This window comes from Tamandua tetradactyla, chromosome 6 (assembly GCF_023851605.1).
Source record: "Tamandua tetradactyla isolate mTamTet1 chromosome 6, mTamTet1.pri, whole genome shotgun sequence".
In the NCBI taxonomy this organism is placed as follows: domain Eukaryota; kingdom Metazoa; phylum Chordata; class Mammalia; order Pilosa; family Myrmecophagidae; genus Tamandua; species Tamandua tetradactyla.
Window position 1 is genome coordinate 157,122,183 of NC_135332.1, and position 27,411 is coordinate 157,149,593.

At 33.4% G+C, this 27,411-nt stretch overlaps 1 protein-coding gene across 1 annotated transcript in view; it reads right to left on the reverse strand.

Annotated features, from left to right (window-relative positions):
* The window catches only part of CSMD3 (CUB and Sushi multiple domains 3), a 1,056,828-nt gene that overhangs the window by 379,751 nt on the left and 649,666 nt on the right, over positions 1–27,411 (reverse strand). The window contains exons 18-20 of the mRNA XM_077163312.1: positions 24,794–24,981; positions 16,063–16,251; positions 5,638–5,754 (exon numbers count right to left, since the gene is read on the reverse strand). Of these exons, the coding sequence (XP_077019427.1) occupies positions 5,638–5,754; positions 16,063–16,251; positions 24,794–24,981 (494 nt within the window). The remainder of the gene's footprint in view (positions 1–5,637; positions 5,755–16,062; positions 16,252–24,793; positions 24,982–27,411) is intronic.

Consider the following 27,411-nt stretch of genomic DNA (forward strand, 5'->3'; position numbering starts at 1 on the left):
TGTGTCTAACTTCTTTTCCTCAACATTAGATATGTGAGGTTCATCTCTCAACACTTGATAGTCATTTAGGTAGTTTGCAATGTGACAGAAAGATAATGTTGCTATGAACATTTGGGCACATGTTTTTGATGAATATATGAACTTATTTTGCTGAATACATATCTAGGAGTGGAATTACTGCATCATGGAGAATATATGTGTTCAGCTTTAGTAAGTGCTGCCAAACACTTTTAAAAAGTGGCTGTGCCAATTTGCATTTTCCTCACCCAGTGTATGAGGGTTTTGACTGTTCCACATCTTCATCAACACTTGGTAAGTTTTTAGTTTTTTTATTTTTGTTCCATTCAGATGAGTGTATAATGGCATTGCCTGTGATTTCATGTTAGTTTTTAAAAATATTTCCTAGAATACATTCAAATCTAGCAAATATATGTATGCATGCGTGTGCAGATACACAAACACAAGTCCACAATGTACTCTTTGTAAGGTACCATAAAGAATAAAAGATGACTCCACATACAAGCTTCCACAGACAGGCTTTATTTATTGTAATTGACCTAAAAATATCACCAAAATCTTTCTGAGGGGTTCTAAAGATCCAGAGTAATTTTCTTTAACATTGCTGTTCTATATTTTCGTTCCTAATGCTGGAAGTTCTTGGAATCCCCATTGTCTAAAAGCACAAAAAGTAACATAAAATGAGACAAAAAAACCCTAAAAACACAAACAATGACAAAGCAAGGATGTTATTGCTTAATGGATAATGATTTGAGATTTGAGGAAAAGATTTGAAAATGTAAAATGATACTATTGCTAGGTCAACAAAACTTTTATTAAAACATAATGGTATATTTTTTCTTCTGCAATGGGCACGAATACCTGAGCCCTTTTAGAGACAATCCAGAAATTGAGACCGTCTTTCAAATGTTCTTCAGTATAAAAGTCATAATTACCACCAGCCAGATGTGAATGGGAATTGGCTGTCAACATGGCAAGGAAAAGATTCTTTGTCATCTTGATTAGCTGCTATTTAATTTACAGAATACCATTAGAGTGGAAAGTTCAAATAAGTTAGTCTGATTTTGGCTTTAGAGTAAAACTAAGAAAAACTAAATAATATAAGATTAAAAAGAGAGAAGGCCTTAAAAAACGTATGTGTACAATTGTAGATTTTCAGAACAAAGTACTTGTTCTTATTTAATCTGATTTAATAGGTAGGAAAATTAAAAATCTATTAGTGGTCCAAACAGTAGCACCGCCAAGTAGTATTTAGCTTCTCTGAGTCTTAGTTTCCTGATCTGCAAAATGGGGTCTAATAGGGTTATCTTGAAATTTAAATGAACCAACATATGGCAATGACCTGGCACATTGCCTGGCACAGAGGAGGGCTCAGTACCATTACGTGTTGTTATTGCCCAACCCTCCAAAATGAGGGCTAAGTTTTTTTTTTGTTTGTTTTTTTCTTATGTTGCTTTGCTCTGGCCAGCCACTTCATAAAAGGAAGCTGCTATTTATCAGGTTATGGCTTAAATTGTAAAATATGTTTTCACTACTGCAAAAACAAGTGAAGCGCTTCAATTCTCCATTAATGTACTAAAGGCCAATTAATCCAAATAAAATAATATTAAGAATTTTCTATATCTAGGTATTACAGAATGCAGAAATTTATAAGACTGCAAACAATTCATGATCTATCTGAGGGAAAAGAAAGATAAACCAAAATTCCAAATCATTCTGCTAAGCGCCACAAAGGTGGTTAATATGAGCTGGCATCAGAGCATAGGCGTGGAGGATACTCGGTTTTCAGTAGAGGCTTCTGATGGCAGTAACGTTAGCTAATGAGCAGGACTTCGTGGAGGAACAGCCCTGCGGATAGACATTTTAAGAAGGTGGGGCAGGAGAATCAATATAGAATCCTAAATTGCCAGGAAGTATCTGAGAAATGGTGAGAAAAGTCAGTAGTGTCATCTTAGTACCTTCTCATAAAAATGATAATTCATGATGCCTTATTAAGGGAATTTATGTAAGAGCCATGGATCTAATTTATTTAAAAATTAATTTAGAAGTTTATTTATTCATGTGAAACAGTAAAGAGGTCATTTGATGGTATGAAAAGATACTTGGGCTTTGTCAAAATATCCATAATATTTAAGTTTTAGTTATCTTTAGGATCTATTTTGACTTTTTGAACACATTGTTTTTTCATCTACAAACTTACAAAATTTTTATGTGCTTTATCTAAGGATAATCCCATCTCAAAGAGCCTTTAAGGACTTTTTTGTTTTTATGTAGTTTTTTTTTTTTTCAAGGCTTCCAGACGACTACATGGAACTGGCATCTTGTTTCTTGTATATATTTAAGGCCAATCTCTTATGGTATTGTTATAGCTTGAATTGTGTCCCTCAAAACGATCACTCTCTAGACTTCAGAATGTGGCCTCATCTGGAAATGGGGTTCTGACAGATGGAATCAGGCAAGTTAAAATGAGGTCTTACAGGAGTAGGGTGGGCCCTTAATTTAGTGTGACTGGAATCCTAATAAATAAGAAGAGGAAATTTGTACACAGACATATCAACCAAGGCCGAGAATGCCATAGATTCCAAGCAAACCACCCTCAGAAGCCAAGAGAGAGGCATGGGACAAATTTGTCCCTATAAATATCAGAAGAAGCATGGCCCTTGTGTTGCTTTTATGTTGAATTTCTACCCTCCAGAACTATAAGACAACAACTCTCTGTTGTTTTAAGCCATTTGGTTTGTGCTACTATTGTTACTATTAAATTAAAGCAGATATTACAGTAAACAAGGAGCAATATAGGCTATAGTTAACTGAATTTGAAACTATTGAATAAACACATATGTTCAAACACTTTGATTTAACGTCAAATGGAAGTCATCACTGAGGTTGTCTTTGAAATTTCTTATTTCTTAAATAATTATATCCTTAGATCTGCTCTAGTTAAGATTCTTACAAACTCCTTTATGGTTTTGAAGATCATGCTTTTTTAAGAAACTTCTTAGTTTATAATATAAGTGATTCTAGAAGACTATGAAGCACAAATACACAATATATTCTCAGTTGTGTCGATACAAGTTATGCATATATAAAGACCAGGGGAAATACAAAATGTTATCAATGATTCACTCTGATTGATGGAATTAAAGGTAATTAAAAAATATTTTTGTGTCATTTTCATAATTTTCTGTGATTAACATGCAAATAATTTTATAATCAGAAAATCTTTCAAAACATCAGGAAAAATATCAAGATTAATAAATGCATATATTGTATATTATAGAGAGCTAGCTAAGACATTGGGTAAAAGGCTATAGAGATTCAAAATGATCTCAAAGAAACTCTGGGTCTATATCAAAATAATGAAATATAGCAAGAGTGAATACAAAAGCCTGAATGGCAGATAGAAACATTGAAAAATAATATATTAAAGATAGGAAAAAAACAACTGTACAGTTACAGAATTTTAGGGACTGGCCTTGATTGCACTTTGATGTCCCCATACTCTTAAAAAGTTATTTAGTTGACCACACATATATAACACATAATACATATTATGAATTAACAGTGTGACATCAGAGTAAATAAAAGTAGATTTAGGCTTCATTAATGCAAATATAATATGCAAAGTTAGACTCTACCAAACGGTGTTTAGTTTTGGAAAATCACGTTTTAAAGAGACATTTTTTGGAGTACATTCAGAGAAGAGTACATTATTTTCGCTGGTGACAGCGAAAATAAAATGATAAAGAATTAAAGGACTTGGGAGTGTTCGGCCTGGGAAGTAAAGTGTTGGGGTAAGGGTCTGTGGGTAGGAGGTGTGAAAAAGTTCCTCATAGAATAGTGACAATGTATTTGAGGAGCTTTAGACTGGAGCAGAGGTTATGTTTTGCATTTCGTCTTTGTCTTATTCCAGAGGGTACAACAGAAATGAATAATTATAGAATATTTTTCAAGTGTTTAGAACTGCACAAATATTGAGAAGATTTTTCTCAAGAAGTGTCCACATCAGACCATTTCATCATTTTATTGGAATATTGTAGAAATAGTTTATGTGCTGGTGTGAGGTTTGACTACATTTCCACTAATATTTCTTTGATTTTTAGGAGATTATCCTTCATATAACTTTGGATATACTTTGGAACAGTTGTACTTCAAATTTTGTTGATTCTTGAAAGGAGATCTAAGTCTGCATTTCTTGCCATGTAAATACAGATTTAATTAACACGCGCAACCTGTGAAGATGCAAAACCTTACGTGTTAATTAAACCTCTGTTTACATAGCAAGCAGTACATAGCCCTCCATTTTCTTGTATGGTATGAGGGAGCTTATTTTAAACTCCATTAATCCACTGCACACTGCAATAATAGGATGCTTTGGTTAACTTCCAGCTAATAGCCTTGTATTAGGCAGAACAAGAAAAATCACAGTTTACAAAGTCTTCTACCTCATTTCTGCTGTTCAATGCCAGAACACTCATTTTAACAACATTCTTTCTCAATAACATTCTAAATTCACGATGGAAATCTAACTAAACCAATCCTTAGATAATTTTCAATCCAAATAAAATAGTACATAATTTTGCACAGTCAAACTTCATTTATGAAAACAATAAATTTAATCTTATCAAACTCAAGCTTTCTTTTTTAAAATTCTTATGGTATATTCTCACTGCTAGGATTTTTTTGTTTGCTTATTTTACTTTTATTGTTTATTTGTTATTTTGGATTTTTATTAGTAGAAATAAAAAAGAATAGTATAAGAGTAGAGCTAAAAGAAAAAAGGCAACAAAAAAGCAATTTTTTGAAAGTGTAATTAATCCTTTCTAAAATATTAATGCAAAGAGATTCCAAAGTAAATAATTTTAATTCCCTTTTACTAATTAATTTATTTTTTGATGCTAAGGTTACCATTTTCCCATTGTTAAGGTCTTACCTCGACTAATTAGATTGCTAAATTGGTTACATTGCACAGATGAACCATATTTAACTCTACAGGGCTTTTCATTTATTTGTTCAAATGGCATTTTTTAATATCGATTAAAATTGATATCTATTGTATTCATAGTATAATTTTACGTGCCAGTTCAATCATGCTAGAAATAGCTTCAGTTCTATATTAGGGAATTTGAGACATAAGTATGTCCAGAATGATTATACATTTATATGGGGAATATAGTTAAAATAAATAAACATAAGCATTTTAAAATCAAGTAAGTGTATATAAACATATACTTATTGTTTTACAGTGGGCTCAGCATTTCAGAACATCTTCATAAAACTCCTTGAATTTTTTAAATCAACTTCTTAACACTATACCAGAGAAAAAGCCATCTTGTTTGGCATGCTGATATGAAAATCTCAAATAACATTTATTTAATGTATGAAAATAATATAAATGTCTTCTATACCAGTAAAAATATGAGCACATTACAATACTATAAAAAAAGTAAATATAATCCTCTGCTGCATTTACTTAAATTGAATTTTGTTTTCAGCAGATTTTAATACTGATGTATTTATGCTGATAGTGAATCGACATTGTAAAGGACATAACAAAATAAAAATAGATGCAATGAAAATTCACAAGATCGCCAAATTATCTTGCATGAGGTGTATTACCTTTTCCATGGGTTACATCAACAGTCCAGGTACAATTCAGAGAATTTGGATAAAATTCAGGGTATCCAGGTGATAAGATTGTTCCACTAGGCCCTCTAACATCTCCCCCGCATAATGCTGAAAATACAAAGCAGTACATTCATATGACCAGCCATGGTTAGAATCAGGCTTAATAAATCTCTTATCTCCTCTTGAAATAGGATGAAACTGACTCTGCCTAAACTATGTCCTGGTAAAAACAAGAGTCTGTAAAGACTTCTTCCCATACTAGGAATCATTTCATCCATTGCAGCACTAGAGATGAAAAAGGTATTTAATAGCCTGTGAGACTTTATATTGGCCCCAAGAGAATGTAGCACAACTTTCCACATTTTAATTTGAGGTATGAACTTATACATTTCTAGTTGCAAGCATTAGCATAAATTGTAAATTAAACATGAGTAACTAATTGTTTAGCAGCACCTTTTATTAAGCATTAGAAAGTGAACTGTTAATTATACAAAATTGTTTCTTATAGATTCCTAAAGGGATATGTCTTATTCTTATGGGATTCCTTTTAAAACAGTGAAGTGAGCTGTGAAACTTGAGAAGGCTGTTTTTGCACTTCAGCCTTTCTCTGAAAAATATCATGAACAACAGGGAATTCAGGGGTGTAGCAGATTTATGAGTTGATATTTCAAGATAATAAAAATAAATGTTTATGGAATGAGGTCAAAAATGTTAAATTTGATTAAATATTCATTTATTCAAGACTAAATCACACTTTACAATGTCTCCTACCACATTTAACTGCTATCCATGCTTCTCATCCATCAGAAAGTATTACTGGTATTAAAAATTAGAGGAAACCAAAATATAGCCAAGTAAGGATGTATATTCTAGTGGGAGCAGAGGGGACATTGACTCTTTATTTTGTTCTCCTTGGAGAAGCTGAGATTCTTGTTATGCAAGATCAGGAAGAACCACTCATGCAGCACGTGCTTCATCTGCTTTAACCCTCCCTCCATTTACTGGGGACACCCCAAACCCTAGTTTTGGCTTTGTTCTCTTCCATGATACCTGTGAGAAGAGCTAAGGCAGTCTGGCTCTTATTCTGCACTGACCTGAACAGTTGTAATAAGTCTGCAATTCCTAAAGCATTTACACACACAGACTTGAACTTACATATTTACACAAAATTAAAAACCACTCCTCCCTTTGTTACTTCTTTTACTCCATCCAGGTTCTTGATGAGCACCACCATTATAATAATATGTGAGGTTTGGTAGCCTAGGCCCTTGTTTAGTGCTGACACCAGCCTTTAACGGTAATTATTCTTACTGAACCTTTGAATTTCTTTCAATCTTTTTAAAAACCATACTACACTTTTGTGATTGGTGTAAGAGCTATGTATATCATTTCCACTTTATTTTGCATCTAATGGTAGTGCTAAATTGACCTGTTTTTACTCTCCTTGTAATGTTTAGATTATCTTTACTTACATATATTTAATTCTAACAAACTATAATTAATTTAATTCTCCATTCTGAGAGGTAGCCAAAAATTAGAACACAGTATGAATTTATTGAATGAAATGTGATGAATAAATATGCTCTAATAGACTAAAAACCTATAATCTTCATTTAAAAAAATTATATCTCAAAAGAATAAATTCTCAGTGGACAGAAGATCAAATTTAAGAGAGGTAAATAAGGATAGTGTGCTGGTTTGAAACTGTTCTGTACCCAAGAAAAGCCTTGTTCTTTTTATCCAATCTCGTGGGGACAGATCTATTGTTGGGCGGAGCCCTTTGATTAGGTTGCTTCAATGGAGATGTGACCCTGCTCGCTCAAGACAGGTCTTAATCTTACTGGATTAAGTTTACTGGAGTCCTTTAAGAGAGAGATGTTTTGGAGAAAACTCAAACAGAAATGTCACAGGAGATGCTAAGCAAGGACCCACAGAACCAGGAAAGAGCTGAGAGAAGGTAAAAGACGAAAAATCCAGAGTTTGCCCTGGAGAAGCTAAGAGAGGACCCACTGATGCTTAGGGAGAGATATGCCCCAGAGATGCTAAGAGAAGACACAGGACACAGAGAAAGTCACTGGAATCAGAAGCTGAAAGGAACAAGCCAGGGGCAAGGACAAGCTGAATCCAGCCATGTGCCTTCTCAGCTGACGGAAATGTTCCAGATGCCAGTGGCCTTTCTTCAGAGTTCAGGTATCATCTTGTAAATGCCTTAAATTCAGACATGTTCATGGCCTTTGAACTGTAAATTTGTAACCTAATAAATCCCTATTATAAAAGCCAATCCATGCCTTGTATATTGTGTTCCAACAGCTTTAGCAAACCAAAACATAGAAAACACAAAAAATAATAAAAAAGAGAACAACAAAACTTTTAGAAAATATATCAGATACATGTTTCTGTGCATATGTGTGTTTATGCGTGTGTGATGAGAAGGAAATCTCTTATGTAAGTTAAATTCTGTAGAATAAAGGTGCTTTGTCAAATTTACTGCTTTTTCATTCTTGGAGATTATCTTGGGAATTTTCTGTCTATAAGCTGCACCCACCATAACTTTTTTTAGGAGATGGGAAGTAAAAGGGCAATTCTTCAGGTAAATGAATAAAGCTAAGTAACACATAAAAACAAATTAAAATATTTAGGAAGAATGAGTTATCAGCCAACAGCTAATATACTACTAATCAGGATTCATATTGTTACTTTGATTATAACAGGATAATAAACGATAGAGTGCATTATTAGGACAAAAGTAGAGGTTCCTGCTATTTGAGAATAAATAGCAGTGGATAAAAGCCTTGAAAGGAATTGACTTAAAATGGAATTTTATTTAAATAGTTTGTAAACTTTTTGATATAGATTTTTTTTGCTGAGATAAAGTTGAAAACATGAGAACATATTTTTCATATCTAATAAAAGTTAGGATAGAACTATGGCTGTCCTCAATAATTCTTAGCAAAAAATAAACTAAACATGTTCATTGAATCTACAATGTGCCAGGTACTATTTGGCAGACTTTACATGTATTGACTCAATTAGCCCCCACAACAACCCTTTGAGAAAAGTACTGTCATTATTAGCAGTTTACAGATGAGAAGGAAGTACAGCCAGGACTTTAGGAGTTTTGTTTGAGTCCATACTCTTAAGCAAATTCTTGAATGAAGTATTCGTTCTTTTGACATTACAGCTATTTTTCCAACAGAAAATAGTAACGCTATCATATCATGTCCTTCACCTATGTTTGACTTTGGAGTTCCCAAAATGGATCAATTTGTAAAAAATCATTCAAGGACTTCATCTGTTTTCTCAAAGATTCACTTAATCCTTTCATCTTTAAATCACTATCCTCTTAAGCACCTAACAGGTCAAAATCCTTGTTGATTTTCTAATCTTTAATTGATCTATCTCTTCCAGGTACTCACTTGACAATGTTTTTTTGCCTGATGGAAATATTTTTTCATCATCATCACCAGCCTCATATCAGCAACCTAATGAAATTCTTCATCTTCTTAAATGAGGTAATTTACATTGCAAATGTTTTGAGTTGTATTTGCTTTATATTGTTTGCTTTGAACAATCATGACAGACTATCATGTGCATTGATATAATGTGCAGTAATAGATGCTAATGTTAAACAGGAAACTTGCTTGAGTCAGATTAATTTTATAAGTGCTTAATTCATTCCTGGATATTCTCTCAATTTCATATTTGCTTCCCTAAAAACCTCCAACTTGGAGGATTCAAATATTGTATATTTCAATAACCAGGGTCCTTCTTATTAGAATGAAAAGAGAGTGTAAGTAGAAACCAAAGAACTATTAGATCAACCTTGAGAGGCTAAAATATCAAGATGAATAATTTGAGTTTTTGTATGAGATTCCGTTGTTTACTTTCATATAGAAAATGGAAATCAAATGTATTATAAAAGATATAGTGGTATAGAAGCTATTAAGAAAGTTTCTCCCAAAACAAATGATTCAAAAAGGGAACATGAGATTCAAGTCAGTTCTGGAGAAAATATGGGCCATTTATATAGGAAACTTCATTAAACAAGGCTGTCTGAAAAGGATGCCAGGGATTGCCTATCTTATACCATATATTTCTTCTGAAGGAATTCCAATTTTTCCTAACAGCCTTGCTAATTGATGCCATATGTCTTTGAGATACTGATACTTATATATAACAGACATAATAGGTTTGTATGTTCTTGTGACTAGGAAACTGACAAATTATACCTTAAGTGAATCTCTAAAATCTGTAGAGAACTCAGGGTATGATAAACTGCATATGAAAAACCAGTTACTTTACATAAGGACAAAACAGCTGGTAAATAAAAGCATCTTAGGACAAACATCAGTGGCACAAAAACAAAATGATGAAGACTACCTCAAAACATTTACTAAGGGAAATTAGTCAGACACACAGTAATCTTGGCTAGTAGCTGTTCTGCTCCCTGATTTTTGCCACATGTGATCACTAACCTGTTGTATGATAAGAGTTTTGAAATAGCCATTAGAATTTTGGAATAATGCAATCCTCTCTGAAGCTAAGCCCTTGCATGTAAGTTCCCAGACCTGTAAAGCTTCACCTCATTCTTGGTAGTATACAAACCTGGCCTAACCTATCTATATTAAAATAGGCAATTTCTAGCCTGGGATCTATCAAAATACTTTGAGTACGGGCGGGCCGCGGTGGCTCAGCGGGCAAGAGTGCTTGCCTGCCGTGCCGGAGGACCCCGGTTCGATTCCCGGCCCCAGCCCATGTAACAAACAAACAAACAAACAAAATATAATAAAACAAGAAAGTGTTTAAAAATGTTTCCCTTTCTTCCTCCCTTCCTTCCTTCTCTGTCTTTCCTTCCTTTAAAAAAAAAAAAAAAAAAATACTTTGAGTACTACAACAGAGCATGGAATAGCCACCCATTACAAATCCTTTCATGGTTTTTTTTTTTTTTTTTTGGTTGTTTTTAATCTCAACCCTGTTCATTTCCTATTTTCAAGTCTCCCCACTTTGAACTCTATACACTTATCTGAAACTGTTTATTCTTTGTTCTGCACACACTTATTTATCATGGACTCTCGGATTCTAGCCCTCAATCCATGTTATCTTTTTCCACTTTAGCCAATATTTTCAAAGATTTAGTAATATGAAAGAAATAAGGGATATGATAGGGTGTGAGCCCATTCTGTTCACTTTTAAATTCTGCCTCTGCAGACTAAGATGCTTAACCTAATCTTGCAACCTCTCTAGTTCTAAATTTCCTTACAAATAAATTGGCCACATTGTTTTGCAAACAAACTGGTGTAATTTGTGAGTGATACTATGATACTGGAGTGCCGGAACAAAAGGTAAAAGCAGGGATTGTCCTAGGCAATTCAGGACTTATGGTACCTACCTATCTATCACATAAGGGGCTACTTTTATCAACAAAGCCTAGTTTCTGAAGGGTTGCCTTATATCAAGACTATGACCTCAACTTTACCCTTACTACTCATGGCAACCTCCTGTCCCCATTAGAGAGAAAGCATCACTTGGTTGTGACTTTTAGCACATTCGTTGCTCTGGACATTTGATATGTTTGGTCAATGTACCATGCTCTCATGGCTTTTCTTGTCTTATCTAGCCTGGATTCATTCAAGTCTTAGTTCTAACAAAAATACTGGTGAGATACTCAAGAGTGAGATCGAATCTACTTGGCTAGCAATTGGTTAGGGTTTTAAAAAAATCCTTGTCTCTTTTCTGTCAGAGATTGTATATATTTATATATATAATGGGCAGGCACCGGGAAACAAACCAGACATTGTATTTTAAAAGTATGTTCTGAGGAACAAGAAGAATACATTTTTCTTGACCTCAAGAACAAAATAAGAAAATACGTATAACTATTATATACTCCATCACTAGTTCAAGAAGACCATAGAAAATGTTTATTCTTGCTCAACAGTCTATTTTTAGCATCTGTACAGTATAAATAAATATTGACTCAGTGAATCAATAGGTAATTATAAGGTACCAAAAAATGTCATAAGTATTTAAGTAGAAAACTACTGTCTCTAGGAAAAGTAGAGGTTAGCCCACTTGCTTTGTCCAGGGAAGACATAATCAAGTTAATGGCCTTTAAGGGTTGGCTAGATTTTGATAAACATGGTTGAAGGAAGGGCTAGGACACTTCAGGGGGAAGGAGCAACATTAATGAAGGCAAAACACAGAAAGTACATACACAAAATCACAATATTAAGTTATTCTCAAAAGACTAGAATACACAACTCAGCCATTCATTGATTCAACAAAAGCTTATTAAGCACCTACTATTTAACAGGAAATGTTATGGCACATGCACATGCAGCTTACATCCTGGAAGGAAAGCTAACCAACCAACAAATAAAGAAAGATAACATCAGAGAGTAGTGACACTATGAAAAGAAAATATCAAAGTCGTATGATGTAGATCACTACTTTATAGAGAATAGTCAGTGATGTGATATTTAAGTGGAGAGACAATGAAATTAGGAAGTGAGTTGTGACTATATGGAAGAATAGCGTTTTAGGCAGAAAGAACAGGGTGAAGATAGGAAGGTTTGGGGAGAGAGTTTCTTCTCATGTTTGAAGAAGAGAAAGAGACCAGTGTAGCTGGAATGGAGTGGAGAAAGAGGAGAGAGTGATAGCAGATGAAGTGTGGAAGGTACTCAGGGCTCAGGTTATCTGGGGGGCTGTTGGGTCAAGCAAAACTCCTTGCATTTTAATCTGCCTAGGCTGGTAAGTGCTGGAAGATTTTGAGTAGGGGAGTGCTCTGATGTGCCTTGAGTTATAAAAGGACTACACTGGCTGCTGCTCCATGGAGAGCAGACCAAAGAGATCAGGAGAAAGAAACAACGAGATGCATTAAAAAGTGAGTGATAGCACATTATGAATGTAATTAACAACACTCGATTATATATCCGAGTTGGTTAGAAGGGGAAATTTTGGGTTGTATTTATTTTATTAGAATATTTAGAATAAAATACATAAGGAAACCATAGAACTGTACAACACAAACACTAAACTGTAATATAAACATGGACTATAGTTAATAAAAAATGTAATAACGTTCTTTCATTAATTGTATCAAATGTAACACACTAAAGCAGTGTATTAATAATAGAGGGCTGTGTGGGAACTCTTTATTTTTATGCAAGATTTTTCTGTAAATATACAACTTCTCTAATTAAAAAAAAGGAGTGACTAATGAAAGATAAGATTCAAGATAGACATTTTGATATAAGTATTTATCAAATTTATTAGATAATGAAAAATAGTTTCTGACCCATTTCTGACTTGAGGTTCAAGCTTCCCTAGTTAATAGTGAGAAAAGCTGAATTTAAGAAGAACATTTTTTTCCTCAGAAACTAAATGCACAGCAAACAGAATTAGATTCTAATTAGTCCTTTCATATGATATAATTAAGGGCAGAAAAGGGTACATCCTGTTTTTCACTTACACATTCCAACTCATACAGAGTATCCATAAATTAATTAAACAGTTATATGCATTTTTATGCAGAATCCTTAAAATAAATATGTAACGTCATTGAGGAGGGAAAAAGCCTGTAATTGTACTACATTTTGAAGCATTTTAATGTTGTGGAGAATGAGTGGGAGGCAGTATAGGAGTGAAATTACGCATAGAAGCTGGACAAAGACCCCCTGAGTTTGAATTCTGGCTCTGTCATTAACTAGCAGCAAACAAAAGGAAAGTTGCTTAATCTTTCTCTGCCTTAGTTTTCTCATCTATAAGTGGTGACAAAGGTGACAATGATCTCATAGAGTGTTTTTGAAGATAAAATGAGTTAATATTATTATTATTACCAGAAAGCCTCGTTATCTAGTTTGCTTTGTGAACTAGCTGATTGTGGGCTGTGAAGATAGCATGTTAGCTGACATGTGACACAGTGAAGCGTTCTGCATCCTAAGCTTCTAGGGAATCCAGGCCAGTCATGTTTACCTGCTTGGATCAGGGAAAGAAATTTCGTTTATTGATTTTTACCCCCTCTTCCTAAGGAAAATTAGATTAGTTGCCTCTGCAGTAAATAGTTTAGATTGGAGGAAAGGTGCAAATCAAACCAGTTTACTGGGTAATAGGATGGCTGAGCTTCTTTGAATTCAATATTGTAACTACTGTCCATAGTGAATAAACTAAAATTCAATTAAATTAAAGCTCAGAAGTTATGGAAATGTGTATAATTCAGCCCTTGTCCAGATATGCCAAGGGTGAAACGGGAACAGAGCAGAGGAGGACAGATAAAGATGGAGCTTCAAAGTGATATGACCTGATCTTTCAAAAGAAATGACTCCTTATAAAAATGTAGGAGGAAGACAGAACAGTAAAGGATGGAGTGTGCATGATCAAGGATCATGAGATCTGTGATTAGGAACTTGGATTTTCATCTCTAGGCAACATAAAATCATTAAGTATTTTTGACATGGAATATAGCATGAAGTAACCTTTGTGTGAAGGATGGAGTTTGGACTGAAAAGTTAGAGGCTGAATGTAAGGTTAATTGTGGTTGCCCTGGGGAGAAGATAAGGTCCTCTGCTGTTTCTGGAATAATGGGATATACTCTGTCATGGTTAGGGACAGGTGTCAACTTGGCCATGTTGTGGTACCTGTTCGTCTGATTGGGTAAGCACTGGCCTGTCTGTTGCAATGAGGACATTTCATAGGATTAGGTTATGATCACGTTAGCTACATCCACAGCTGATTCCATTTGTGATCAGCCAAAGGGGAGTGTCTTCTGCAATTAGTGATGCTAAATGCAATCATGGGAAGCCTTTTAAGGAGGACTCAGAGGAGATAAGTTGCATTCCTGCTTTGGCTGGCGAGCCTCTCCTGTGGAGTTCATCCAGGCCATCCATTGGAGTCATCAGCTTCGCAGCCTGCCCTGTGGATTTTGGACTCTGCGTTCCTACGGTCACGTGAGACACTTTTATAAATTTTATATTTGCAAGTGTTCCCTGTTGATTCTGTTTCTCTAGAGAACCCTAACTAATACATACTCTTTTCTTATTAATAAAACTTAACATTTAGTTATACTTAGGCATCATTTTACCATACCACATATTATGGTAACATTGTGTCTATAATTTATTTATTCAATAATTGTTCCTTACTCATGCCAACCACATGGCTTTATAAGGGCCTAGAAAAGGTAGTAATTTTTTGTCTCAACAATGGACACGTGACCTAGGCAAGGCCAAAGGTGATGGGCCATTTCTCTTTTTTTTAGCTGGTCCAGATACAAACCAGTCAGGCACTTATCTTGGGATTTTTCTAATTGGAACAATAAGCAAATGCATTTATACTTCTCTCATTCTGGAGAGCTAAGGCTATACACTTCCATCTCCTTGAGAATATAATCTCTACTTCCAGTCCCTTACATGGAAATAACCTGGTTGCATTTGGAGAGAATTATGTGAATACGCAGAAAAAAATTAGATGGAAGATGGAAAAATCATTGAAAAGTCTTCAATTAATGCTCACAATTAACTATGAGAAACACACGCCGCTGCCTTTTCTAAGAGTTAAATAGTTGAGCAACAAATTCTGCTTTATTCTTTTAAAACCAGTAAGACTTCAATTTCTGTCGCTTATAATCACAAGAGTATTGTATCAAATGCAGGGAAAATATGCTGATAATTCGTTTAAACCTCATTATAAAAGCAAATTGGCCTAAAGTTGTAACTAAAAAATGATGGCACTGACAGAACTTAAAAATTTAATCGTAAAATGACTAATGCGATCTTCTACCGTGAAAAAGAACCAGCGTAGTAGTTGCTATGAAGAGAAATCAAAGCCCAGAACGAAATAATTTACATTGCATGTGCTTTTTTGACAAAGCAAATTTGAAAGTGCTTCTTAATCCCAGGGGAAGCAGTTTCTTCTACTGTATTTCCATACATATTTCTTTAAAAAAATGAAGGAGTTCTGACATTTTCCATTGAAATAAAGAAGAAGCAAGGATTCATATAGGATAGTTACAAGCAGGAAGTTGCCACCTTACAGCGGTCTGGGTAAATTGCGTTGGTGCTGTATAGCTGGGTAGAACTTTTTAGGACAGACGGGGCTGCCATTTAAATAGTAGGTATTGCCGTTCAGGGCCGGAGACAAGTGTCCTATTTCTTGGGTGTATTTGTCTGACACTGCTTGGCAGTTTGATGGCATTTCATCAGTGTCCAAGCTCACCTTTTAATTTAAAATAGCTATAGCAATAGATTTTTTAAAAAGAACACATTTTATATTCTTTGACAGAGGACAAGTTTAGTTAATTTTCAATATTCTTTCTTTATTATTGGTTTCATAACAAAGGATTGCTATTGATATTTATGTTAAACCCCATATTTTATAAAAACATACTGACTTCTTTTAGGCTTATATCGAATGACTTACCATCACAGGTGGGCAGAGGATGACTCCACCAATGGTTTTTTTCACACAGAAGAGGCTCTTCATGGCTCAACCTGTATCCTGGATCACAACTAAACGAAACAGTAGATCCAATGGAGAAGTCATGACCATAGCGACGGCCATGCACTGGAATGCCAGGGTCCAAACAAGAATACGTGTTCACGGTAACACCTGGAACAAAGGAAATAGGACAAATTATAAGCTTGATGGAAATCAGATTGGACGAAAATGATTCTTCTTTCTTCAAATGAATGATGGTTTTGATAAAGAAATTCATATGCTCACAACTTTTGATAAATATCACCAATTTATTTAACTTTATTTTTTTTCCCTTTGCTGCAGCAAGGAGAAAATTAGGGTCACTTAATTATAAAGGAGCTTTATGAAAGTTTCTAAAATATTAATCAACTTTGACATTCGAAGTTTGTCACTTTAATAGGAAATATACAAAAAAAGAAATAAGAATAGAAACATTTTGCAATATATGATAGTATGAACTCAAGTGCCTTCCAAGTAAAACAGTTCAACTTCTCTGGGTTTTAACAGCTTGTATTATACCTTAGTTTCTAGTAATGCTAATTTTGCTCAAGACTTACAGTCCCTAGTTGAGACTATACCATGACAACGGTTTTCCTCTAAGGCATGGTTGCTCAAACTCGGCATTATTGGCATTTTGGAATAACTAGTTATTATGCATTGAAGGATGTTTAGCTGTATCCCTACCCACTACCCACTTTAATCAGCACATCTTCAGTTTTGGCAATCAAAAATGTCTCCAGATATTGCCAAGTTTTGTCCCCTGGGGGTACAAAATCGCTCCTGGTTGAGAACCACAGGTGTAGGGTATAATAAATAACTATCTTACTCTTTCTAAGTGGGAGATTTAAAAATGAATGACCTCTGCTTGTAAATCCAAAAATACAGCAATTCATATTTTCAATATTGTATGCTTGCATGAAAACACATTCACATGAAAAAAATTTGTTTGTATTAGCTATCCGATTTTTAAAAAGAAGCTCAATAAAATTCTAAACAGTGGAAGTTTAATTTGAAAGAGGTAAATTGTACATTTAAAGTACATTTATCCAGCATATTGGTTTCATTTGAATGTTACTGTTTTTAATGAGAAAGGAAAATAAAAGAGAGAAAATTGTATTATCAACAAAGCTGCTTCTACTGGCTACGTTCCACTTCTCAGTCCATGTGACCATCCTTCTGATCACTCAAGGCTCAGAAAGCCTCTCTGATCTTTGATTCCCAACCATTATTCTCCACAATTTCTCCACAATATATATCTTGTATCCCACCCTCTGTCATCAAAAAGCATAATATCGTTTACTCCTGCTTTTGCCCTACCAACGTCTTCATCACTTAAATGTTATAAAATTGACGACGATGTCTGGACTTTCTTCCCGTATTTCTCACCTCTAGTCCATTTCATATACAATTTTGGATATACATATTCCTAAAACATGTTATTTCCTTGCTTTTACATTCTACTGCTAATGGGAACAAATTCGAAGTCATCACCCTGAAATTCAACACACAAAATTGGAGTTTCTATTATTCACTTTCATATCCCAGTGTTCTGCCTTCATTAGAGTTGGTTATGTCTCTTCACTATTCCTCCAATAAACTGTGCCAATTATATGTAATATTATGCTGCTATGTGTGCTGCTTTCCTTCTGTTCCCTGAATATCCTCAGTTGATCCTTAACCTATGCAATCTTCTTAATTTTTCATAATTAAGCTTAGATCCCCTCTCTTTCAAGTTTTGATCTTCACCTGCTAATATAACGTTCCTTTATCCAAAACTCCTACCTTGTATGAAATCACCGAAATGGGAATTTGAAGAAGATACATGCTATACAAATTCCGGTAAACACAAAATCAAGTAAATTTAATTACCCAAAAGTGATTGTAATTGTTTTCTCATTAGTCAGAATAAAGACCACTGAATAGTGGTTAATTATCTCATTTATCTTTCTTGTCTACTCAACTGTTAAATAAAATTGTATGTTCTTTCTCTCTCTCTCTTTCTTTATCTCTCCCTCTCACTGTGCTGTGTAGACCTAGCAGACAAAGAACAAATTTTAAAGAAGTATTTAATTATTAATTGATGAGCAAATAACTCAAGGCATGACTCGAGGCAATAGAAATGCAAAATTGGGAAAATGAGAAAAATATAAAGGACATATATAACTGTGATTTATTGACAACCATTAACTATTAAAAAGTACATAATTGATAATTAAGTAATTTTAGAAGATTGTTAAATTTTGACAAGGTACACAATTTTCAGAAATCTATATTGACATTGTATACAAAGGCATGAAAAGTTTTTAGATTTTATCATTATTTTGTAGACCTTGTTTTAAAAAATGGGATCTCACAATAGGCTTTCTGCTTATTGATTTAATCTATGTAACAAAAGTATTTGAACATTTAAGTTCATATATATTGGGTTTTAGTATAACAGTTGTTATTTAAGTCGTATATTCTTTTTGATGTCTATCATTTCCCATAATCAAATAAAAGAACCACATCCATGCATAAATGTGAAAAACACATCTTTGGAGGTGGATATTTGTTTTTATATGTTAATTCCTAATCTACTTATAATTTTAAAGTTGAATATAACATTTCAATAGCCAATAAGATTTACCATATTTATATTTCAAACTATACTCATATTTTTCCAGGAGGGGAAAAAAAGTGTAATGAAACAAAAATGAACTATGTTCCTAAATTCTACTTTATAATGTTGCTGTTCTTAATTTTTTAAAACATTTTATTCTAGTAACATATATACATCCTACAATTTCCCCTTTTAACTACATTCAAATATATAATTTGATGATGTAAATTACATTTACAATGTTGTGTTACCATCACTAATAATCATCATCAAAACTTTTCCATCACTGCAAACAGAAACCCTGTACCAATTAAGAATTAATACCCATTTCCTACACCCCTCCCAGTCCCTGGTACTTTTATTCGACTTTCTGACTTTATAAATCTGCCTACTCTAATGATTTAATATAAGTAAAATTATACAAATATTTCTTATTTTGTGTCTGGCTTATTGCACTCAATATGATCTGTGGGAAACAAAACCATAACTTGGTTTTGTCCCACTGAACCTGTGAAAACAAAGGACCCAGTTAATCTTTAAGCTTTCCTCTCTCAAGGGGAGAGAATATACAAATAGTTTTTTGAACAAACACTAGTCCTCTTAGTGGTCTGATGTCATTCTTTACCCTGTATGCTTTCCTGGAAAAAATACAGTGTTATCACACATTACTTTGAATTTCCTCAGTTAATCTATAACCCCTTCTGCACATAAAATGAGTAGTAAAGATACAACCCCATATATCATGAGATCCCTTCTAAGTGTATCCTCTTATGTCCAATGAAATATTTTTTATTCAGACCTCTATAACTGCCTTTTCTGATTTTTGCCTGATTGCAGAGCACTTCTTGTGGTTCTCTGAATTGTCATCATCAATTGTTGTCCCACTCTCAGGTAAGTTCTCAATAAATTTGATGACAAAGTTGGTGTCTTGGTGTTTTCTTTGGTCTCATGGACCCAGGTTAGAACATTCGGTGAACTAGCCAGGAGACTAAGGAGAATTCCTGTGCTGCAGTCATGAGTCACAAGAAAAGGAACCCACAGTGGTGGGTTCCCTAATAAGTGGATATGGCATGCTTTTCAAAAAATAATTGGCCATAAATGTGAGGATTTATTTAGGACTCCTCAGTTCAATTCCATTAGTCTGTCTTTGTGCAGTACCATGCTTTTTAATACCATAGTTTTGTAATAAATTTTAAAACTGGGAAGTATGAGTCCTCCAACTTCATTCTTCTCCTTCAAGATAATTTTGGCTATTTGAGGCCCCTGATCTTTCCATGTAAAGCTTTTGATTGGCTATTCCATTTCCACAAATAAGGCTGTTGGAATTTGTATTGGGATTGTGTTGAATCAGTCCTTTTCTTTGGGTAGAATTGACTTCTTAACTATATTAGTCTCCTAATCCATGAACATGAAAAGTCATCCACTTATTTAGGTCTTCTTTGATTTCTTTTAACAGGGTTTTGTGGTATTCATTGTACATGCCTTTTACAGACTTGGTTAAATTTATTCCTAGCTATTTGGTTCTTTTAGTTAACATTGTAAATGGAATTTTTAAATTGAATTTCACTTCCGATTGCTCATTACTAATATATAGAGCTACTACTGATTATTATAGTCTTGATTTTGTGCCTGCTAACTTTGCTCACTTTATTAGCTCTGGCAGCTTTGCTATAGACTTTTCAGAATTTTCTCTATATGGGGTTATGTCAATTGCAAATAGGGAGAATTTTATTTCATCCTTTCCAATTTGATTGGCTTTCATTTCTTTTTCTTATCTAGTTGCTCTGGTTAAAACTTCTACTACAATGTTAAATAACAGGGGTGATACTGGGCATTTTTGTCTTGTTCCTGATCCCAGTGGGAAGGCTTTCAGTATTTCACCATTCATTACGATGTTAGCAATGGGTTTTTCATATATACCTTTTATCATCTTGAAGAAGCTTCCTTCAATTTCTAGTTTTCTAAGTTTTTGGATTAAGAAAGAGGCTGGATTTTGTCAAATGCCTTTTCTATGTCAATTGAGATTATGTGATTTTAACGCTCGTATTATTCATTTATTATTTTCCTGATATATTTTAGCTCTTTCTTAGTGATTTCTTCTATCTCCTTGAATCTATCTTAAGTCTTTGTCCAGTATGTCCAGAGTCTGGTCTTGTTTTATTGATGGTTTCTGGATTTTTATGGGCCATCAATACCTATTTCCTTGTTTCTCTAGTAATCTTTTCTTGAATACTATAAATTTTATTTTATTTTTTTGAAGTTTTAAGTCTGGGATATAATCCCTGAGCTGACAGTCCTTAAATTTGTATCCAGCTAGTGATATGATATGATATGGATTTCCCTGAGCTGGAGCTAATGGAAACAAACCAATGCAAAAAACATCTTTCACTATCTGCATTGGCTGGTGCTCTCCTTTTGAGTTTAGGTCTTTCGTCAAGGAGAACAGTTCAGGGCAAGTGTGAAGTATGTTTTCCCCTTCTTTTCCGAAGCTTTGTCTTGACCTTGGCTTGTGTTTGCTCATGGCCCTGAGAATTCTTCATTTATAGGAATTCAAGTATACCCTGAACTCCCTATGGATTGTACTTTCTCCCCCTACTGGTGCTCTACTTTGTGCCCTAAAGCAAGTAATCCTTTGCCCCAGGCTGCTTTGACTTAATTGTTTCTTATACCGCTTTAACTGTCCACAAACTGCTTCTATCTGGATGACAAGTCCTGGAAAGCAAGCCAGAAATGATTTTCCTGATTCAGTAGTTCAGGCTGCCACCCACCAGATTTTGCTGACCTATAGTATGGCACCGCAGTATTTGCATAAAAATCACTCTGTTCCTTCTAGAACAGGGTCAAGACCCACAGAGCACAGGTTGGCTTCACTCCATCCTGGTAAAGCCGTGCAGGGGTTAGCAAGGGCACCATGATCTTTTCCTATCATGTTTTAGAGCTGGGTTTCTTGATTTGGCACATGACTAGTTACTGTAATCTTCTAACTATTTTCTGGATTACTGAAGAAGATGGTTCTGCCAATTTTTGCTAGATGTTCAAAGATACTGTGGAGCATCTTATGCCACTGTTTTGTTTGATTAGAAATTATTATTTTTAATATCTTTTAAAAATAAGTAATGGTATTATATTATTGACACAGTCTTTTCAATCTACCTATTCTGAAAAAAGATAGAATGGTGTAGAAACTGCCTCAGGAAAGGGAGTAAAATGGAAAATTGGAGTGCAACAGTGTTGGCCTTGCAATATATCTTTCCCGTAGGATTTTGATCCACTGGGAAACAGAGTTATTTTGTCTTTTGATGGATTTAATTTTTAAAAGTAGAAATTTCTCAAATACCAAATGTGTTTTTAAAGTTATAATTAGCATTATACTGATTTTAAGATGGGTGAATGGTTCATTTGAAAAAAATAGTTTGGTTAACTTCAGCTTGTATAACTGATTAAGAATGGGACAACAATAAAATGTTTTCGTGTTTATCTGTGAGAAAGGATTTGTGATGTTGGAAATTACCTCACAAGGGTAAGTAAACCACAAGATTGATAGAATATAACAGAGAGTAATCTTTAGTAAAACTAATTTAAATGGAAAGTTAATGCCCCCTACTCAATATCAAAAACATCTCTGCTCTGTCTGGCTTCTCCTCCTAATTCTTAGCCTCCACCCCACTGTCTTAGGTAATGGCCATTGATAACAAATTATGTCCCCAAAGGTCAACTGGTGACAAATCTGCTGACCAAAGGTATCCATTTCAGCTGAATATCTTGTCTTTATTCCTCATCTGATTTTTTTTTTTTTGGTAGAAAAATGTGAGATATCATTTACTGAATGCTTTCTGCATATCACCATTACACTGACACTTTGCATGAATCTTTTCATTTAATACTTAAAATAACATTCCTCTGTATGGAAAATGGTAAAGATCATTTCAGTAGGGGATACCTGAATTGTGAATAATGGACATAGGAAACAGCAGTGGACTAAAATAATAGTTGTCTACTGGTGTGTAGTGTATTGATATATGTGAAGGCTAGAATAATTAAATTTGAAATTGATTTCAGAAAAGAATTCACTATGGCTCAGAATTAATAGATATGTTAAAGATATCAATTAGTGCCCTTTGTTCATTTGATTTTCCAAGTATGTGTGAATTTGCTTGTTGTATTGTTCAACATGTTTAGGAAATATGCTTTCTCTAAAAGGAAAAAATATAATTAAATGAAATCTGGATAAGAAGATTAAAAAATTAAAGCAAATGGATATGTATTGATTACAGTTTTAAAATCCTATGAGTCTATTAAACATATGTACCGAGGAGACCCAACCAAGGACATAAAGCGGTACATTTCAAATACAAAAATCTTTTCTTCATGGGGAGAGATAGAAGGGTCAAAGGAGACAAGAATATATATAAACAAATAATATGGTATCTGTGTATCTGAACTTATTATAAAGATCTTGCAGTAACTCTCTGTGCTGTTAGATATATTCATCAAACCTGATTTCCATCAAAGGTATATGAACATAAATTTTCACTGGAAATGTGTGCATATACGAGTTTGAACATATATGCACACATATATACAAATACATACGTATACATAAATATGCAAGTTGTTTAAAGTACAACAGTTGTGACTGTAACGACAGTAATAAGGATTTGATTTTTTAAAAATCTGAAATATTTTAGACGTTTTTTACTTTTTATGATAAACAAACATTATGGAATCACTAGATAATATAAAAATGAATTTCGATCTACTGTTATTCAAGTTTTGTTCTGTTTGAAGTATATTCTTGGTGCAATCCAAACCTGTTCTGAAACCAAATTTAAATATCCCTCACAAATTAAAAAACAAACAAACAAACACACTCAATATGGAAGAACTCATATTGACAGCTTGGGTTCTTCAAGGAACTGCGAACAAGAATAGGAATCAGAAGACAAGTTTAGGATGATTGAAAGCAGAATGAGCTCCGCATGCCGAGTTAGGAGCTGCCAGGTACTGAGAAAATTTAGATAAGACAAAAACTTTCTTCTGCAGATCTGAGATAAAGACTTGTTAAATTTTTACGTATGTTAAGAAGAGTTAAACAATTTAAAAAACACATAGGTTTGCTGATGCTCTTGTTATTTTTTGTTTTGTATTTGATAGGAAATCATATTTCATAAGATTTCATTGACTTAAGCAACTATTGGGGACAGTTTCAAGAAGTCAACCAATAGCTAATATTAAATATTTGTAAATAATGTTTTTCCCTGTAGATTAATTCTAATTAATTGTTCCATTTGAATATATGGAATAAAACCTGAAAAATTTCTATGTCACCATGCTAATTATATTTTGTGACTTTTTAAACAAATTATTTTCAGTCAAGCTAATATAAGTTATTCATGATTGTGGGAAGCAGGTATTCTCAGAATCAGGGAAACAAAGAGTTGAGAACCAATATCCTCACAAGCACTGTTAAAAATCAAAAGGGAATTAACTTTTTCAAAAATCGAATCTAGTTTTTAAATAAATAAGCTTTTTTTGGATTGTAATAATCTGACTTCAACACTATGAATTACAGCTTTGTTTTAATATTACCTTCTACCAGTTATACTAATCAAATTCATTTGTATATTTTTCTTTTAAATGTATATATATAATTATTAATCTTTTATACCAAATTTAATATCTTAAATGGAAAGCATCTTTAATTGGTACAAATCCAATATAAAAGAATGATTGAATTTATGAAGTAAATGCTAAAAGAATGTCATTGCTCATATATATATACTAGACTGACATTTACTACCTATTGTCCACTTTTTTAGAACTATAGATAAACATTTTTTAAGAACTGACATTTCTGTATTATTTTCTTTCATGATGACATCGGATGATGTTAGAAAATTTCTGCAGAATTTAGCATTGTCACACACCTTGTAAACTGTTAGCATTCTCACACATCAAGGATGGCTTTGATGACTTTTTAAAAATTAAGCTACTATTAATTTAGTGATATGATGGTAATACCAACTGTAGGGAAAATCGAATGGGGACATCAAAAAATGTTTTTTCATTACTTACTTTCATAATGAATCTTGAAGCCATTATTAGAACGGCTGTTGTCTGTTGTAAATAGAAGGTATATAAAATTACTGCTGCTAAATAGAAACTGGGGCACTTGCGTGCCATTGTAAGATCCAAGCAAGGGGGACAGAAGATTCGGCCCATCGTGAACTTCCAGTACATCATAATTCAGTTCAGTCTGAAATCTAAGATTAAGAGACACATATGAAGGTATATTAAAACAACAACATCCAGGAAAGTAATGCTTTAATTTGCTATTTAAATTACTTTTAAAATTTTTTATCATTTTTATTTCATTATTGTTCTTTAACTTACTTTACATGTTATTTAAATTAGATTCCCGTGCTTGCCCATGCAAAAAAAAATTATTCATGAATACAAAAATTTTAAGCTCATATTCCTATGGAAAATTATCATTAAAAATATGTGTATATATTATTGCTCATAAATAAGATATTGTTTAAATGTCATGGATTATTCTTAGCTAATAAATTGTCATTTCATTAAACAAGCATATTTTTGGAGTCACTGTTCTTTTTTCTTTCATATTCCTCATGGAAAACTATGTAATTTACATGTTTTTATGATACCAAATTCAGATCTTAATAGACATTTATAGATTCGTTTCTTCCAAAATCTCTTTTGATCACTAAAATTTTGATATAGTTTGCATTTCAAAATAGCAGTTTTAGTTATAAAAAGGAAAGCATGATTTTGACATAGTTTGATGTTAACCAATAATCATGATGATGATATAGTTGATGAAGTATCTGATGAATACTTTATCTGTGTTAGTTTATTTAATCCTTGCGCTGAAGTAAGGTAATTCCTATTATTATCCCCACTTTGAAGATAGGAAAACTTAGACTTGCAGAATTTAATGTTACTATATTTTCTTAAATTCGAGGTCTCAAAGCCAAGTCTCTCTGACTATTCCCACTGTTATGCTGCCTGGTTTTCTTGCTAGTTTTTGCTGTTGTTATTGTTGTTCTTTTGTTCTTGCCAATTTTTTTAAAAAGTACATTTATTTCATAAAGGTCATTAGCACATAGCTATTTTTAATGTACATAACATATGTATTTATAAAATTGCTTATTGTGTTCTTCCCTTGTACTTGTAGGTTATACTATATTCTGAATCTAATCAGAGAATTTTACCAGTGGAAAAACTCTAAATGGGGTTGTGGAATCATGAAAAACTGAGCACTTTTTTCCTTTGCCCATGATAATTCTTCGGCCTGGGGAATTATTCTATTTTCAACAAGATTTCCTGTACATCTTTCAGTTTTCAGTGCAAATATTCCTGCAGGGAGAACTTCATGAGGCCAAGCAGTGGTTGTTTTGTTAATGCTTTACATAAAGTAGACATTCAACAAATAGCCATTAGATAAATGAAAGGAGACATGTATTCTGAACACCAAAATACAGAGGTAAAGAGACAAAAATAACCTTCTTTTCTCTACAGTCATTGCTAACTTCAAAAAAGCACTCAATATACTTGGATGTATCAGTGTTAGCAATGCATTTTCACTTTTAAAAGAAACCTCCCAATACATTTTCAGGACTTTATTCCACTAGTTATCTCCAGTACATTAAAAAAAAAAATTCAACTGAAATGTTCACTCCTTTTCAGAGCTGCTTTTATTATGATGCCTGCCACTCCTTTCCAATTTATGCTCAAAACACATTATCCTTAAAAATCAAAACAAAAGAAAAACACACATACACACATAAAACAAGTGACACTCAAAATCTTGTCAAAACAAATACCTAAAACTAATTGAAAGGCTATTACAAAAATTCAAAATTCTATTTCATTATAAAATCTGTGATATGATTATCAATGTGGCATATGAGTAGTCCAAATTCGATGTATCATTTAGCACTCTTTGAGAAGTACAATTAAAATATTTTTCCATTAGTGCCACTGTTACAACCTGCTAAACAATGAATTTATTAATATGTGTTAATTTTATAAGTTTAGTTGACTTCTAATTTTGTAACCTGGAATATATTGCAGTTGTGGAAAAACAACTTTTACAATAACAGAGTGTAGAGGAAGAAATATGTAGGAGCACATTATATCCTTTAAATAAATGATCAGGCAGTTATGAATTGTGAATCCATTATTTGGTCACTTTGTAGTCAGTCTATTTTGAGTATTGAAATTAAGTTTCATTTCGATAGCTAGACAGCCTACAACCACCAAATTAAAATGCACAGAAGAATCAGGGATTACTTTGAATTGAAACATAAAGAAACTTAATTCTTAATAGAATAGCAACATTAAATGGTGATAGAGAGAACATCATTAAGTGGGAGTGAATCTTTAAAAAGAAAATCATCACAGATTTGCCGTAAGGAGCCATAAAAGTACATTATAATAAGAGAAATGGGATAGGGTTACACAGCAATGGGACGTTCTTTCATTTTCTGTTTTGAGCTCGTTGTATAAATTTCTCATGGATTGTCTCAATATCGTGTTCATTTGTTTATGACGTTAAATTTATTTTTTATGAGAAACGGACATTATGGAACCACTAGATGATATTAAAAATGCATTTGGATCTAATGTTATTCAATTTTTGTTCTCTTTGAACAATATTCATGGTGTAA